The following is a 17027-nucleotide window of genomic DNA, read 5'->3' on the forward strand; positions in this document are numbered from 1 at the left end:
AATAGATAGATAAAATAAATAGAATAGATGGACAGAATAAGATAGAATAGGATAGAATAGACAGAATAGGATAGAATAAAGATAGAATATGATAGAATAGGGAGACAGAATATTATAGAATAGAATAGGAGAGATTAGATAGATGGAATAGGATAGAATATATTGATGGAATAGGATATAATAGATAGATAGGATAGGATAGAATAGATAAATAGAATATGATAGGATAGAATATAATAGAATAGATAGATAGAATAGGATAGAATAGATGGATAGATTATGATAGAATAGAATAGGATAGAATAGTTAGATGGAATAGGATAGAATAGATTAATATAGTAGGATTAATAGATAGATAGAATAGGATAGAATAGATAAATAGAATATAATAGAATAGATAGAATATAATAGAATAGATAGATAGAAGAGGATAGAATAGATAGAATATGATAGAATAGGATAGAATGGAAAGATAGAATATGATAGATTAGAATAGAATAGATAGAAATAATAGGATAGAATATATAGATAGAATAGGATATAATAGATAGAATAGGATAAAATAGAATTAGGATAGAATAGATAATTAAAATAGGATAGAAAAGATAGATAGAATAGATAGAAGAGTATAGATTAGATAGATAAAATAGGATAGAATAGATAGATAGAATAGGATAGAATAGATAGATAGGATAGAATAGATATATAGAATAGGATAGAATAGATAGAATAGTTCGATAGAATAGGATAATATAGATCGATAGTATAGGATAGAATAGAAAAATAGAATAGGATAGAATAGATAGGTAGAATAGAATAGATAGATATTATCTATTTATTCTATCTACCTATCTATCTGTCTCTCTTTTGTGTTTATCTATCTGGACATCTTGTTTATATATGAAGTTTTTTGGCGGGTAAAAGTTTTCACCTAACACCTAACGGCAAATTGCAGGAAAAAAATACAAGATATAGATAGTTTAACTGAAGATTTATTCAAGAATAACAAAGAAATGAAAACATAAACATATTGTACAAGAAATATAACAAATAATACATAAAAAAAACTTAGGAAAAAAATATACATGACGTAACACACAAAATACAGATACAATATAATAGCCTATTTACTTACTTACTTACAAATGGCTTTTAAGGAACCCGAAGGTTCATTGCCGCCCTCACATAAGCCCGCCATCGGTCCCTATCCTGTGCAAGATTAATCCAGTCTCTATCATCATACCCCACCTCCCTCAAATCCATTTTAATATTATCCTCCCATCTACGTCTCGGCCCCCCTAAAGGTCTTTTTCCCTCCGGTCTCCCAACTAACACTCTATATGCATTTCTGGATTCGCCCATACGTGCTACATGCCCTGCCCATCTCAAACGTCTGGATTTTAAGTTCCTAATTATATCAGGTGAAGAATACAATGCGTGCAGTTCTGTGTTGTGTAACTTTCTCCATTCTCCTGTAACTTCATCCCGCTTAGCCCCAAATATTTTCCTAAGCACCTTATTCTCAAACACCGTTAACCTATGTTCCTCTCTTAGAGTGAGAGTCCAAGTTTCACAACCATACAACACAACCGGTAATATAACTGTTTTATAAATTCTAACTTTCAGATTTTTTGACAGCAGACTGGATGATAAAAGCTTCTCAACCGAATAATAACACGCATTTCCCATATTTATTCTGCGTTTAATTTCCTCCCGAGTATCATTTATATTTGTATAATAGCCTATACATTTAAAAAAAACCGGGGAACAATATAGGAAGGAAATAAGGCACAAAACATACTTGCATAAATATTTTATTAATTAAGCCAACAATTTATACATAAAAAATCGCAACACACAATTTATACATGAAATAAAGCTGAAAACAAAGATATATCTTTATTTTGCGAGTTATTTTCCGGCCAAAGCAAAGTTCCGACACGGCAAATACGATGTACAACAACCTGTGACATAATCGTATCGTACAATTACGCAAAAACAATTTTTGACATACAATGCCAAGTCGGAAGTGCAATCAGATGGCGTAAGTAGAGAATGCACCTAGCTCGAGGTTTGCACAAAGATGTATATGGTCGCAGTGACTTCTTTCTAAAGTAAGTTATCTGCAATCTCATCATTCATCTCATTTATCTTTCCCACTTAGGCCTCATCTATATACTTGCACATACAAGTAATAAGTTATACATGTGCTGTGCTTTCTCATTCATAATAATGTCCTCTTCGAATTCTTCAATTCTGATGTCCTATTGACAGTACTGCTCACTGCTCTCAGGGAAGTTTCTGCTCCTCCAGTCGCCACCATACAAAACACCTATAAATAAATAAATAAATAGAAAAAAAAATTTCAAAAGAAAAAGTTAAAAAAAGTTTTGAAAAAGAAAATACTTTGAAAAAGAGTTAAAAAATTAAAAATATGTTTAAAATATTTTTTCAAACAAAAATTTCTAAAAGAAATATTAAAAAAATTTAAAGATAAAGTTTCAAAAAAAATTTTCAAAAAATCATTTTCAGAACTAAAAAAATATTTCAAAAAATTTTTAAAAAATTTTTCAAAAAAAATTTTCAAAACAATTTGAAAAAATTTAAATAAATTTGAAAAATTTTTCTTTCAAAAAAAAATTTTTTCAAAAAAACATTTCAAAAAACTTCTTGAAGAAATTAAAAAAATATATACTTTTTTTTTTCAAAAAATTAAAAAAAAATTGAAGGGAACAATTTCAAAACATTTATAGTAAAAATTTAAAAGTAAATTAAAAAATTTAAAAACAAATAAAAAATGGAAAGAATATTTAAAAAAATTTACAAAAAGACTTTAAAAAAATATTTCAAAATTTTTTTTTAAATTTATTTATTTATTTTCCTATGTACCAATTTCAAATCTATTTGACCTATTTGTCATCTATTTGACCTCTATTTGAACTATTTGACCTTTATTTGAACTATTTGACTTATTTGACCTCTATTAGAGCTATTTGACCTCTATTTGACCTTTTTGATCCCTATTTGAACTATTTGATCTATGTCCTCTATTTGCACTATTTGACCTATCTGACCTCTATTTGAACTATTTGACTTATTTGACCTCTATTAGAGCTATTTGACCCCTATTTGAACTATTTGACCTATGTCGTCTATTTGAACTATTTGACCTCTATTTGAACTCTATTTGACCCATTTGAACTATTTGATCTATTTGACCTATATTTGAACTATTTGATCTATTTGGCCTCTATTTGAACTATTTGACCTCTGTATGAACTATTTGACCTCTGTTTGAACTATTTCACCTCTATTTAACATATTTGAGCTCTCTTTGAACTATTTGACCTCTATTTGACATATTTGACCTCTTTTTGAACTATTTGACCTCTATTTGAATTATTTGACCTATATGACCTCTATTTGACATCTATTTGACCCATTTCAACTCTCTTTGACCCATTTGACCTCAATTTGAACTATTTGACCTCTATTTGATATACTTAGCCTCTATTTGACCTATTTGATATTTATTTGAACTCTATTTGACCTATATGACCTCTTTTTGAACTATTTGACCTCTATTTGACATATGTTCTTTATTTGAACTATTTGAACTCTATTTGACCTCTATTTGATTTATATGACCTCTATTTGGACTATTTCACCTATTTGACATCTATTAGACGTATTTGACCTCTATTAGACCTATTTGACCTCCACTTGACCTCTATTTGACATGTATTTGGCCTATGTCCTCTATTTGACCTATTTGAACTCTATTTGATCTATACGAACTCTATTTGACGTGTATTTGAACTTTTTGACCTATTTGACGTCTATTTGACCTATTACTCTTCTATTTGACCTCTATTAGACCTATTTGACCTCTATTTGAACTAACTGACCCCTATTTGAACTATTTGACCTATTTCACATATTCGATCTCTATTTGACCTATTTGAACTCTAATTGGTCTATTTGACTTCTATTTGAACTATTTGACATCTATTTGTCCTATTTGAACTCTATTTGAACTTTTTGAACTCCATTTGAATTATTTGACATCTATTTGACCTATTTGGCCTCAATTTGACCTATTTGACCTCTATTTAAATATTTGACTTCTATTAAACCTCTACTTGAACCATTTGACCTATGTCACTTTTATTGGACCTATTTGATCTATATGGCCGCAATTTGATCTCTTTGAACTCTATTTCAAATATTTGACTTCTATTTGACATCTATTTGATCTATTTCAACTCTATTTGACCTCTATTTCATCTCTTATTGACTTATATGATATTTGACCTCTATTTGAACTATTTGACCTCAATTTGATCTCTTTTTGACCTATTTGACCTGTATTTGACCTCAATTTGAAATATTTGACCTCTATTTGACCTATTTCATCTATCTTACCTATGTGACCTCTATTTCACCTATTTGACCTCTATTTTACCTATTGATCTATTCACCGTTTCACCTATTCACCTATTGACCTATTCTTCTATTGATCTATTCACCTATTCATCTATTGACCTATTGACCTATTCACCTAATCACCTCTTCACCTATTGACCTATTCATCTATTGACCTAGTGGCCTATTCACCTATTTATTTATTTATTTATTTATTTATTTATTTATGAGTACCTGCTACATTACAAAGGAATCCACATTATAATTAAAAGTACATTAGACACTCACGCAATTAGATGAACACACAACTCTCATGAATGTAGCTTAACTCACGTAGTACGTATTTCCGTGAAATTAATACACAACGATAACGTCTGCTAGTCCCTATTGAACATAAGTAGCTTCATTTTCCCTTTTATCTCCAAATCGTCTGGACAGTCGACTGGTCTAAAGCGTTATCCAAAAGCGTCACTGCGTGGGATTCGTTCACAACTTTCGATTCCGACCCTCAGCAAAGTCACAATAATAAAATCAGGGTAGAAACTTCGAGCAGGGGAGGACACAGGAGGACGCCGGAAACACGAAGTTCTAAACTTGCTTCACAGATGCCGCTGGCAAACTCATTCTTTTTAAAAAATTTACCAAGGCTTTTATTTTAAAACCACTATTCCGCCGACATTCTAGCCGCCATAACTCCGCAGAATTTATAGCTAGAACAAAGCCGATCAGTGCATTGAATACAGCTCGTCGAACTCTATCTTCAGTCTAACGACAACTCTCTATCCCAGCGCATTTGGAAGGGAGAGGACAGCAAAATTTCAAAAAATGGTCATTTTGACCTTCCAAAACAGACTTTTTTCTACACAAGGAGAACGAAGCGGCTCAGAGGGCCGCCCTTTTAACTGTAGCATCCCCGCATCTTCCCTAGTAACCACCGCAAAAATCCAGCAAATCCGTCGCACTTTTTTCTAGCCCCAATTTTTGGGTACCTAAAATATTTGAGTCTCTAATGCCGGAAATAATGGCCATAGAGAGGAACGGGATGCGGCCCTATATTCCCCCTTGACTTACTTCTTACACGATAGCATCAAAATGGCAATCGCGAACACTTTCCGATTTTCGAGAAAAAAAGGGGAAGAGTTTAAAACACTATTCCGCAGACATTCTACCCGCCATAACGCCGCTGTATTTATAGCTAGAACAAAGCCGATGAGTGCGTTAAATACAGATCGTCGAACTCTGTCTTCAGTATAAAGGACAAATCTCTATCCCCGCGCGTTTGGACGGGAGAGGCCGGCAAAATTAAAAAAAAATTGTCATTTTGACCTTCCAAAACAGGCTTTTTTCTACACAAGGAGAACGAAGCGGCTCAGAGGGCCGCCCTTTTAACTGTAGCATCGCCGCATCTTCCCTAGTAATCACCGCAAAAATCCAGCAAATCCGTCGCACTTTTTTCTAGCCCCAATTTTTGGGTACCTAAAATATTTGAGTCTCTAATTCCGGAAATAATGGCCATAGCGAGGATAGGGATGCGGCCCTATATTCCCCCTTGACTTACTTCTTACAGGATAGCATCAAAATGGCAATCGCGAACACTTTCCGATTTTCGAGAAAAAAAGGGGAAGGGTTTAAACCACTATTCCGCCGACATTCTAGCCGCCATATCGCCGCAGAATTTATAGCTAGAACAAAGCCGATTAGTGCGTTCAATACAGCTCGTTGAACTCTATCTTCAGTATAAAGGACAACTCTCTATCCCCGCGCGTTTGGACGGGAGAGGCCGGCAAAATTAAAAAAAAAATGGTCATTTTGACCTTCCAATACAGACTTTTTTCTACACAAGGAGAACGAAGCGGCTCAGAGGGCCGCCCTTTTAACTGTAGCATCTCTGCATGTTCCCTAGTAATCACCGCAAAAATCCAGAATATCCGGCGAACAATTTCCGATTTTCGAGAAAAAAGGGGAAGGGTTTAAACCACTATTCCGCCGACATTCTAGCCGCCATAACGCCGCAGAATTTATAGCTAGAACAAAGCCGATGAGTGCGTTGAATACAGCTCGTTGAACTCTATCTTCAGAATAAAGGACAACTCTCTATCCCCGCGCATTTGGACGGAGCAGGCCGGCAAAATGTCAAAAAACAGTCATTTTGACCTTCCAAAACAGACGTATTTCTACTCAAGGAGAATGAAGCGGCTCAGAGGGCCGCCCTTTTAACTCTAGCATCCCCGCATCTTCCCTAGTAATCACCGCAAAAATCCAGCAAATCCGTCGCACTTTTTTCTAGTCCCAATTTTTGGGTACCTAAAATATTTGAGTCTCTAATTCCGGAAATTATGGCCATAGCGAGGAACGGGATGCGGCCCTATATTCCCCCTTGCCTTCCTTCTTACAGGATAGCATCTAAATGGCAATCGCGAACACTTTGCGATTTTCGAGAAAAAAAGGGGAAGGGTTTAAACCACTATTCCGCCGACATTCTAGCCGCCATAACGCCGCAGAATTTATAGCTAGAACAAAGCCGATGAGTGCGTTGAATACAGCTCGTTGAACTCTATCTTCAATATAAAGGACAACTCTCTATCCCCGCGCGTTTGGACGGAGGAGGCCGACAAAATTTCAAAAAACGGTCGTTTTGACCTTCCAAAACAGACGTTTTTCTACATAAGGAGAATGAAGCGGCTCAGAGGGGCTCCCTTTTAACTGTAGCATCCCCGCATCTTCCCTAGTAATCACCGCAAAAATCAAGGAAATCCGTCGCACTTTTTTCTAGTCCCAATTTTTGGGTACCTAAAATATTTGAGTCTCTAATTCCGGAAATAATGGCCATAGCGAGGATAGGGATGCGGCCCTATATTCCCCCTTGACTTACTTCTTACAGGATAGCATCAAAATGGCAATCGCGAACACTTTCCGATTTTCGAGAAAAAAAGGGGAAGGGTTTAAACCACTATTCCGCCGACATTCTAGCCGCCATATCGCCGCAGAATTTATAGCTAGAACAAGGCCGATTAGTGCGTTGAATACAGCTCGTTGAACTCTATCTTCAGTATAAAGGACAACTCTCTACCCCGCGCGTTTGGACGGGAGAGGCCGGCAAAATTAAAAAAAAATGGTCACTTTGACATTCCAAAACAGACTATTTTCTACACAAGGAGAACGAAGCGGCTCAGAGGGCCGCCCTTTTAACTGTAGCACCCCCGCATCTTCCCTAGTAATCACCGCAAAAATCCAACAAATCCGTCGCACTTTTTTCTAGCCCCAATTTTTGGGTACCTAAAATATTTGAGTCTCTAATGCCGGGAATAATAGCCATAGCAAGGAACGGGATGCGGCCCTATATTCCCCCTTGACTTACTTCTTACACGATAGCATCAAAATGGCAATCGCAAACACTTTCCGATTTTCGAGAAAAAATCGCCGACATTCTAGCCGCCATAACGCCGCAGTATTTATAGCTAGAACAAAGCCGATGAGTGCGTTGAATACAGCTCGTCGAACTCTGTCTTCAGTATAAAGGACAAATCTCTATCCCCGCGCGTTTGGACGGGAGAGGCCGGCAAAATTAAAAAAAATGGTCATTTTGACCTTCCAAAACAGGCTTTTTTCTACACAAGGAGAACGAAGCGGCTCAGAGGGCCGCCCTTTTAACTGTAGCATCCCGGCATCTTCCCTAGTAATCACCGCAAAAATCCAGCAAATTCGTCGCACTTTTTTCTATCCCCAATTTTTGGGTCCCTAAAATATTTGAGTCTCTAATTCCGGAAATAATGGCCATAGCGAGGAACGGGATGCGGCCCTATATTCCCCCTTGACTTACTTCTTACAGGATAGCACCAAAAGGCAATCGCGAACACTTTCCGATTTTCGAGAAAAAAAAGGGGAAGGGTTTAACCACTATTCCGCCGATATTCTAGCCTCCATAACTCCGCAGAATTAATAGCTGGAACAAAGCCGATGAGTGCGTTGAATACAGCTCGTCGAACTATATCTTCAGTATAAACGAGAACTCTCTACCCCGGGCGTTTGGACGGGAGAGTTCGGCAAAATTTAAAAAAATGGTCATTTTGACCTTCCAAAACAGACGTCTTTCTACAGGAGGAGAACGAAGCGTCTCAGAGAGCCGCCCTTTTAACTGTAGCATCCCCGCATCTTCCCTAGTAATCACCGCAAAAATCCAGCAAATCTGTCGCACTTTTTTCTAGCCCCAATTTTTGGGTACCTAAAATATTTGAGTCTCTAATTCCGGAAATAATGGCCATAGCGAGGAACGGGATGCGGCCCTATATTCCCCCATGCCTTCCTTCTTACAGGATAGCATCAAAATGGCAATCGCGAACACTTTCCGATTTTCGAGAAAAAAAGGGGAAGGGTTTAAACCACTATTCCGCCGACATTCTAGCCGCCATAACGCCGCAGAATTTATAGCTAGAACAAAGCCGATTAGTGCGTTGAATACAGCTCGTTGAACTCTATCTTCAGTATAAAGGACAACTCTCTATCCCCGCGCGTTTGGACAGGAGAGGCCGGCAAAATTAAAAAAAAAATGGTCATTTTGACCTTCCAATACAGACTTTTTTCTACACACGGAGAACGAAGCGGCTCAGAGGGCCGCCCTTTTAACTGTAGCATCTCTGCATGTTCCCTAGTAATCACCGCAAAAATCCAGAATATCCGGCGAACAATTTCCGATTTTCGAGAAAAAAAGTGGAAGGGTTTAAACCACTATTCCGCCGACATTCTAGCCGCCATAACGCCGCAGAATTTATAGCTAGAACAAAGCCGATGAGTGCGTTGAATACAGCTCGTTGAACTCTATCTTCAGTATAAAGGACAACTCTCTATCCCCGCGCGTCTGGACGGAGGAGGCCGGCAAAATTTCAAAAAACGGTCATTTTGACCTTCCAAAACAGATGTTTTTCTACACAAGGAGAATGAAGCGGCTCAGAGGGCCGCCCTTTTAACTCTAGCATCCCCGCATCTTCCCTAGTAATCACCGCAAAAATCCAGCAATTCCGTCGCAATTTTTCTAGTCCCAATTTTTGGGTACCTAAAATATTTGAGTCTCTAATTCCGGAAATAATGGCCATAGCGAGGAACGCGATGTGGCCCTAACTTCCCCCTTGACTTCCTTCTTACACGATAGCATCAAAATGGCAATCGCGAACACTTTGCGATTTTGGACAAAAAAAGGGGACACTCCGCCGACATTCTAGCCGCCATAACGCCGCAGTATTTATAGCTAGAACAAACCCGATGAGTGCGTTGAATACAGCTCGTCGAACTCTATCTTCAGTATAAAGGACAACTCTCTACCCCGCGCGTTTGGACTGGAGAGGCCGGCAAAATTAAAAAAAAAATGGTCATTTTGACATTCCAAAACAGACTATTTTCTACACAAGGAGAACGAAGCGGCTCAGAGGGCCGCCCTTTTAACTGTAGCACCCCCGCATCTTCCCTAGTAATCACCGCAAAAATCCAGCAAATCCGTCGCACTTTTTTCTAGCACCAATTTTTGGGTACCTAAAATATTTGAGTCTCTAATGCCGGGAATAATGACCCATAGCGAGGAACGGGATGCGGCCCTATATTCCCCCTTGACTTACTTCTTACACGATAGCATCAAAATGGCAATCGCAAACACTTTCCGATTTTCGAGAAAAAATCGCCGACATTCTAGCCGCCATAACGCCGCAGTATTTATAGATAGAACAAAGCCGATGAGTGCGTTGAATACAGCTCGTCGAACTCTATTTTCAGTATAAACGAGAATTCTCTATACCCACGCGTTTGGACGGGAGAGGCCGGCAAAATTTAAAAAAATGGTCATTTTGACCTTCCAAAACAGACTTTTTTCTACACAAGGAGAACGAAGCGGCTGAGGGCCGCCCTTTTAACAGTAGCATCCCCGCATCTTCCCTAGTAACCACCGCAAAAATCCAGCAAATCCGTCGCACTTTTTTCTAGCCCCAATTTTTGGGTACCTAAAATATTTGAGTCTCTAATGCCGGAAATAATGGCCATAGAGAGGAACGGGATGCGGCCCTATATTCCCCCTTGACTTACTTCTTACACGATAGCATCAAAATGGCAATAGCGAACACATTCCGATTTTCGAGAAAAAAAGGGGAAGGGTTTAAAACACTATTCCGCAGACATTCTAGCCGCCATAACGCCGCAGTATTTATAGCTAGAACAAAGCCGATGAGTGCGTTAAATACAGATCGTCGAACTCTGTCTTCAGTGTAAAGGACAAATCTCTATCCCCGCGCGTTTGGACGGGAGAGGCCGGCAAAATTAAAAAAAAATTGTCATTTTGACCTTCCAAAACAGGCTTTTTTCTACACAAGGAGAACGAAGCGGCTCAGAGGGCCGCCCTTTTAACTGTAGCATCGCCGCATCTTCCCTAGTAATCACCGCAAAAATCCAGCAAATCCGTCGCACATTTTTCTAGCCCCAATTTTTGGGTACCTAAATTATTTGAGTCTCTAATTCCGGAAATAATGGCCATAGCGAGGATAGGGATGCGGCCCTATATTCCCCCTTGACTTACTTCTTACAGGATAGCATCAAAATGGCAATCGCGAACACTTTCCGATTTTCGAGAAAAAAAGGGGAAGGGTTTAAACCACTATTCCGCCGACATTCTAGCCGCCATATCGCCGCAGAATTTATAGCTAGAACAAGGCCGATTAGTGCGTTGAATACAGCTCGTTGAACTCTATCTTCAGTATAAAGGACAACTCTCTATCCCCGCGCGTTTGGACGGGAGAGGCCGGCAAAATTAAAAAAAAAATGGTCATTTTGACCTTAAATACAGACTTTTTTCTACACAAGGAGAACGAAGCGGCTCAGAGGGCCGCCCTTTTAACTGTAGCATCTCTGCATGTTCCCTAGTAATCACCGCAAAAATCCAGAATATCCGGCGAACAATTTCCGATTTTCGAGAAAAAAAGGGGAAGGGTTTAAACCACTACTCCGCCGACATTCTAGCCGCCATAACGCCGCAGAATTTATAGCTAGAACAAAGCCGATGAGTGCGTTGAATACAGCTCGTTGAACTCTATCTTCAGTATAAAGGACAACTCTCTATCCCCGCGCATTTGGACGGAGAAGGCCGGCAAAATGTCAAAAAACTGTCATTTTGACCTTCCAAAACAGACGTATTTCTACTCAAGGAGAATGAAGCGGCTCAGAGGGCCGCCCTTTTAACTCTAGCATCCCCGCATCTTCCCTCGTAATCACCGCAAAAATCCAGCAAATCCGTCGCACTTTTTTCTAGTCCCAATTTTTGGGTACCTAAAATATTTGAGTCTCTAATTCCGGAAATTATGGCCATAGCGAGGAACGGGATGCGGCCCTATATTCCCCCTTGTCTTACTTCTTACAGGATAGCATCTAAATGGCAATCGCGAACACACTCCGATTTTCGAGAAAAAAAGGGGAAGGGTTTAAACCACTATTCCGCCGACATTCTAGCCGCCATAACGCCGCAGAATTTATAGCTAGAACAAAGCCGATGAGTGCGTTGAATACAGCTCGTTGAACTCTATCTTCAATATAAAGGACAACTCTCTATCCCCGCGCGTTTGGACGGAGGAGGCCGACAAAATTTCAAAAAACGGTCATTTTGACCTTCCAAAACAGACGTTTTTCTACACAAGGAGAATGAAGCGGCTCAGAGGGGCTCCCTTTTAACTGTAGCATCCCCGCATCTTCCCTAGTAATCACCGCAAAAATCAAGGAAATCCGTCGCACTTTTTTCTAGCCCCAATTTTTGGGTACCTAAAATATTTGAGTCTCTAATTCCGGAAATAATGGCCATAGCGAGGAACGCGATGCGGCCCTAACTTCCCCCTTGACTTACTTCTTACACGATAGCATCAAAATGGCAATCGCGAACACTTTGCGATTTTCGACAAAAAAAGGGGACACTCCGCCGACATTCTAGCCGCCATAACGCCGCAGTATTGATAACTAGAACAAACCCGATGAGTGCGTTGAATACAGCTCGTCGAACTCTATCTTCAGAATAAAGGACAACTCTCTACCCCGCGCGTTTGGACGGGAGAGGCCGGCAAAATTAAAAAAAAAATGGTCATTTTGACATTCCAAAACAGACTATTTTCTACACAAGGAGAACGAAGCGGCTCAGAGGGCCGCCCTTTTAACTGTAGCATCCCCGCATCTTCCCTAGTAATCACCGCAAAAATCCAGCAAATTCGTCGCACTTTTTTCTATCCCCAATTTTTGGGTCCCTAAAATATTTGAGTCTCTAATTCCGGAAATAATGGCCATAGCGAGGAACGGGATGCGGCCCTATATTCCCCCTTGACTTACTTCTTACAGGATAGCACCAAAAGGCAATCGCGAACACTTTCCGATTTTCGAGAAAAAAAAAAGGGGAAGGGTTTAACCACTATTCCGCCGATATTCTAGCCTCCATAACTCCGCAGAAATAATAGCTGGAACAAAGCCGATGAGTGCGTTGAATACAGCTCGTCGAACTATATCTTCAGTATAAACGAGAACTCTCTACCCCGGGCGTTTGGACGGGAGAGTTCGGCAAAATTTAAAAAAATGGTCATTTTGACCTTCCAAAACAGACGTCTTTCTACAGGAGTAGAACGAAGCGTCTCAGAGAGCCGCCCTTTTAACTGTAGCATCCTCGCATCTTCCCTAGTAATCACCGCAAAAATCCAGCAAATCTGTCGCACTTTTTTCTAGCCCCAATTTTTGGGTACCTAAAATATTTGAGTCTCTAATTCCGGAAATAATGGCCATAGCGAGGAACGGGATGCGGCCCTATATTCCCCCATGCCTTCCTTCTTACAGGATAGCATCAAAATGGCAATCGCGAACACTTTCCGATTTTCGAGAAAAAAGGGAGAAGGGTTTAAACCACTATTCCGCCGACATTCTAGCCGCCATAACGCCGCAGAATTTATAGCTAGAACAAAGCCGATTAGTACGTTGAATACAGCTCGTTGAACTCTATCTTCAGTATAAAGGACAACTCTCTATCCCCGCGCATTTGGACGGAGAAGGCCGGCAAAATGTCAAAAAACTGTCATTTTGACCTTCCAAAACAGACGTATTTCTACTCAAGGAGAATGAAGCGGCTCAGAGGGCCGCCCTTTTAACTCTAGCATCCCCGCATCTTCCCTAGTAATCACCGCGAAAATCCAGCAAATCCGTCGCACTTTTTTCTAGTCCCAATTTTTGGGTACCTAAAATATTTGAGTCTCTAATTCCGGAAATTATGGCCATAGCGAGGAACGGGATGCGGCCCTATATTCCCCCTTGACTTACTTCTTACAGGATAGCATCTAAATGGCAATCGCTTACACTCTCCGATTTTCGAGAAAAAAAGGAGAAGGGTTTAAACCACTATTCCGCCGACATTCTAGCCGCCATAACGCCGCAGAATTTATAGCTAGAACAAAGCCGATGAGTGCGTTGAATACAGCTCGTTGAACTCTATCTTCAGTATAAAGGACAACTCTCTATCCCCGCGCGTTTGGACGGAGGAGGCCGGCAAAATTTCAAAAAACGGTCATTTTGACCTTCCAAAACAGATGTTTTTCAACACAAGGAGAATGAAGCGGCTCAGAGGGCCGCCCTTTTAACTCTAGCATCCCCGCATCTTCCCTAGTAATCACCGCAAAAATCCAGCAAATCCGTCGCACTTTTTTCTAGTCCCAATTTTTGGGTACCTAAAATATTTGAGTCTCTAATTCCGGAAATAATGGCCATAGCGAGGAACGCGATGTGGCCCTAACTTCCCCCTTGACTTCCTTCTTACACGATAGCATCAAAATGGCAATCGCGAACACTTTGCGATTTTCGACAAAAAAAGGGGACAGTCCTCCGACATTCTAGCCGCCATAACGCCGCAGTATTTATAGCTAGAACAAACCCGATGAGTGCGTTGAATACAGCTCGTCGAACTCTATCTTCAGTATGCAGGACAACTCTCTACCCCGCGCGTTTGGACGGGAGAGGCCGGCAAAATTAAAAAAAAATGGTCATTTTGACATTCCAAAACAGACTATTTTCTACACAAGGAGAACGAAGCGGCTCAGAGGGCCGCCCTTTTAACTGTAGCACCCCCGCATCTTCCCTAGTAATCACCGCAAAAATCCAGCAAATCCGTCGCACTTTTTTCTAGCACCAATTTTTGGGTACCTAAAATATTTGAGTCTCTAATGCCGGGAATAATGACCCATAGCGAGGAACGGGATGCGGCCCTATATTCCCCCTTGACTTACTTCTTACACGATAGCATCAAAATGGCAATCGCAAACACTTTCCGATTTTCGAGAAAAAATCGCCGACATTCTAGCCGCCATAACGCCGCAGTATTTATAGATAGAACAAAGCCGATGAGTGCGTTGAATACAGCTTGTCGAACTCTATTTTCAGTATAAACGAGAACTCTCTATCCCCACGCGTTTGGACGGGAGAGGCCGGCAAAATTTCAAAAAATGGTCATTTTGACCTTCCAAAACAGACTTTTTTCTACACAAGGAGAACGAAGCGGCTGAGGGCCGCCCTTTTAACAGTAGCATCCCCGCATCTTCCCTAGTAACCACCGCAAAAATCCAGCAAATCCGTCGCACTTTTTTCTAGCCCCAATTTTTGGGTACCTAAAATATTTGAGTCTCTAATGCCGGAAATAATGGCCATAGCGAGGAACGGGATGCGGCCCTATATTCCCCCTTGACTTACTTCTTACAGGATAGCACCAAAAGGCAATCGCGAACACTTTCCGATTTTCGAGAAAAAAAAGGGGAAGGGTTTAACCACTATTCCGCCGACATTCTAGCCTCCATAACTCCGCAGTATTAATAGCTGGAACAAAGCCGATGAGTGCGTTGAATACAGCTCGTCCAACTCTATCTTCAGTATAAAGGACAACTCTCTATCCCCGCGCGTTTGGACGGGAGAGGCCGGCAAATTTAAAAAAAAAAGATGGTCATTTTGACCCTCAAAAACAGACTTTTTTCTACACAAGGAGAACGAAGCGGCTCAGAGGGCCGCCCTTTTAACTGTAGCATCCCCGCTTCTTCCCTAGTAATCACCGCAAAAATCTAGCAAATCCGTTGCACTTTTTTCTAGCCCCAATTTTTGGGTACCTATAATATTTGAGTCTCTAATGAGGGAAATAATGGCCATAGCGAGGAACGGGATGCGGCCCTATATTCCCCCTTGACTTACTTCTTACACGATAGCATCAAAATGGCAATCGCGAACACTTTGCGATTTTCGATAAAAAAAAAGGGGACACTCCGCCGACATTCTAGCCGCCATAACGCCGCAGTATTTATAGATAGAACAAAGCCGATGAGTGCGTTGAATACAGCTCGTCGAACTCTATCTTCAGTATAAACGAGAACTCTCTATTCCCGCGCGTTTGGACGGGAGAGGCGGGCAAAATTTCAAAAAATGGTCATTTTGACATTCCAAAACAGACTTTTTTCTACACAAGGAGAACGAAGCGGCTCAGAGGGCCGCCCTTTTAACTGTAGCATCCCCGCATCTTCCCTAGTAATCACCGCAAAAATCCAGCAAATTCGTCGCACTTTTTTCTAGCGCCAATTTTTGGGTCCCTAAAATATTTGAGTCTCTAATGCCGGAAATAATGGCCATAGCGAGGAACGGGATGCGGCCCTATATTCCCCCTTGACTTACTTCTTACAGGATAGCACCAAAAGGTAATCGCGAACACTTTCCGATTTTCGAGAAAAAAAAGGGGAAGGGTTTAACCACTATTCCGCCGACATTCTAGCCTCCATAACTCCGCAGTATTAATAGCTGGAACAAAGCCGATGAGTGCGTTGAATACAGCTCGTTGAACTCTATCTTCAGTATAAAGGACAACTCTCTATCCCCGCGCATTTGGACGGAGAAGGCCGGCAAAATGTCAAAAAACTGTCATTTTGACCTTCCAAAACAGACGTATTTCTACACAAGGAGAATGAAGCGGCTCAGAGGGCCGCCCTTTTAACTCTAGCATCCCCGCATCTTCCCTAGTAATCACCGCAAAAATCAAGGAAATCCGTCGCACTTTTTTCTAGCCCCAGTTTTTGGGTACCTAAAATATTTGAGTCTCTAATTCCGGAAATAATGGCCATAGCGAGGAACGCGATGCGGCCCTAACTTCCCCCTTCACTTCCTTCTTACACGATAGCATCAAAATGGCAATCGCGAACACTTTGCGATTTTCGACAAAAAAAGGGGACACTCCGCCGACATTCTAGCCGCCATAACGCCGCAGTATTTATAGCTAGAACAAACCCGATGAGTGCGTTGAATACAGCTCGTCGAACTCTATCTTCAGAATAAAGGACAACTCTCTACCCCGCGCGTTTGGACGGGAGAGGCCGGCAAAATTAAAAAAAAATGGTCATTTTGACATTCCAAAACAGACTATTTTCTACACAAGGAGAACGAAGCGGCTCAGAGGGCCGCCCTTTTAACTGTAGCACCCCCGCATCTTCCCTAGTAATCACCGCAAAAATCCAACAAATCCGTCGCACTTTTTTCTAGCCCCAATTTTTGGGTCCCTAAAATATTTGAGTCTCTAATTCCGGAAATAA

General features: G+C 40.6%; 1 protein-coding gene across 2 annotated transcripts in view; it reads right to left on the reverse strand.

Moving 5' to 3' along the window:
* Nucleotides 1–1788: 1788 nt before the first annotated feature.
* Nucleotides 1789–17027, reverse strand: part of Orc6 (Origin recognition complex subunit 6) — a 56105-nt gene continuing 40866 nt past the window's right edge. Inside the window, exon 6 of one of the 2 annotated variants that reach the window (XM_069846133.1) lies at nucleotides 1789–2332. In XM_069846133.1, the coding sequence (XP_069702234.1) occupies nucleotides 2265–2332 (68 nt within the window). In that variant the 3' untranslated portion in view covers nucleotides 1789–2264. The remainder of the gene's footprint in view (nucleotides 2333–17027) is intronic. The other variant, XM_069846132.1, reaches the window with a different exon arrangement.

The sequence above is a fragment of the Periplaneta americana genome, chromosome 14 (genome assembly GCF_040183065.1).
Source record: "Periplaneta americana isolate PAMFEO1 chromosome 14, P.americana_PAMFEO1_priV1, whole genome shotgun sequence".
NCBI classification, from domain to species: Eukaryota; Metazoa; Arthropoda; class Insecta; order Blattodea; family Blattidae; genus Periplaneta; species Periplaneta americana.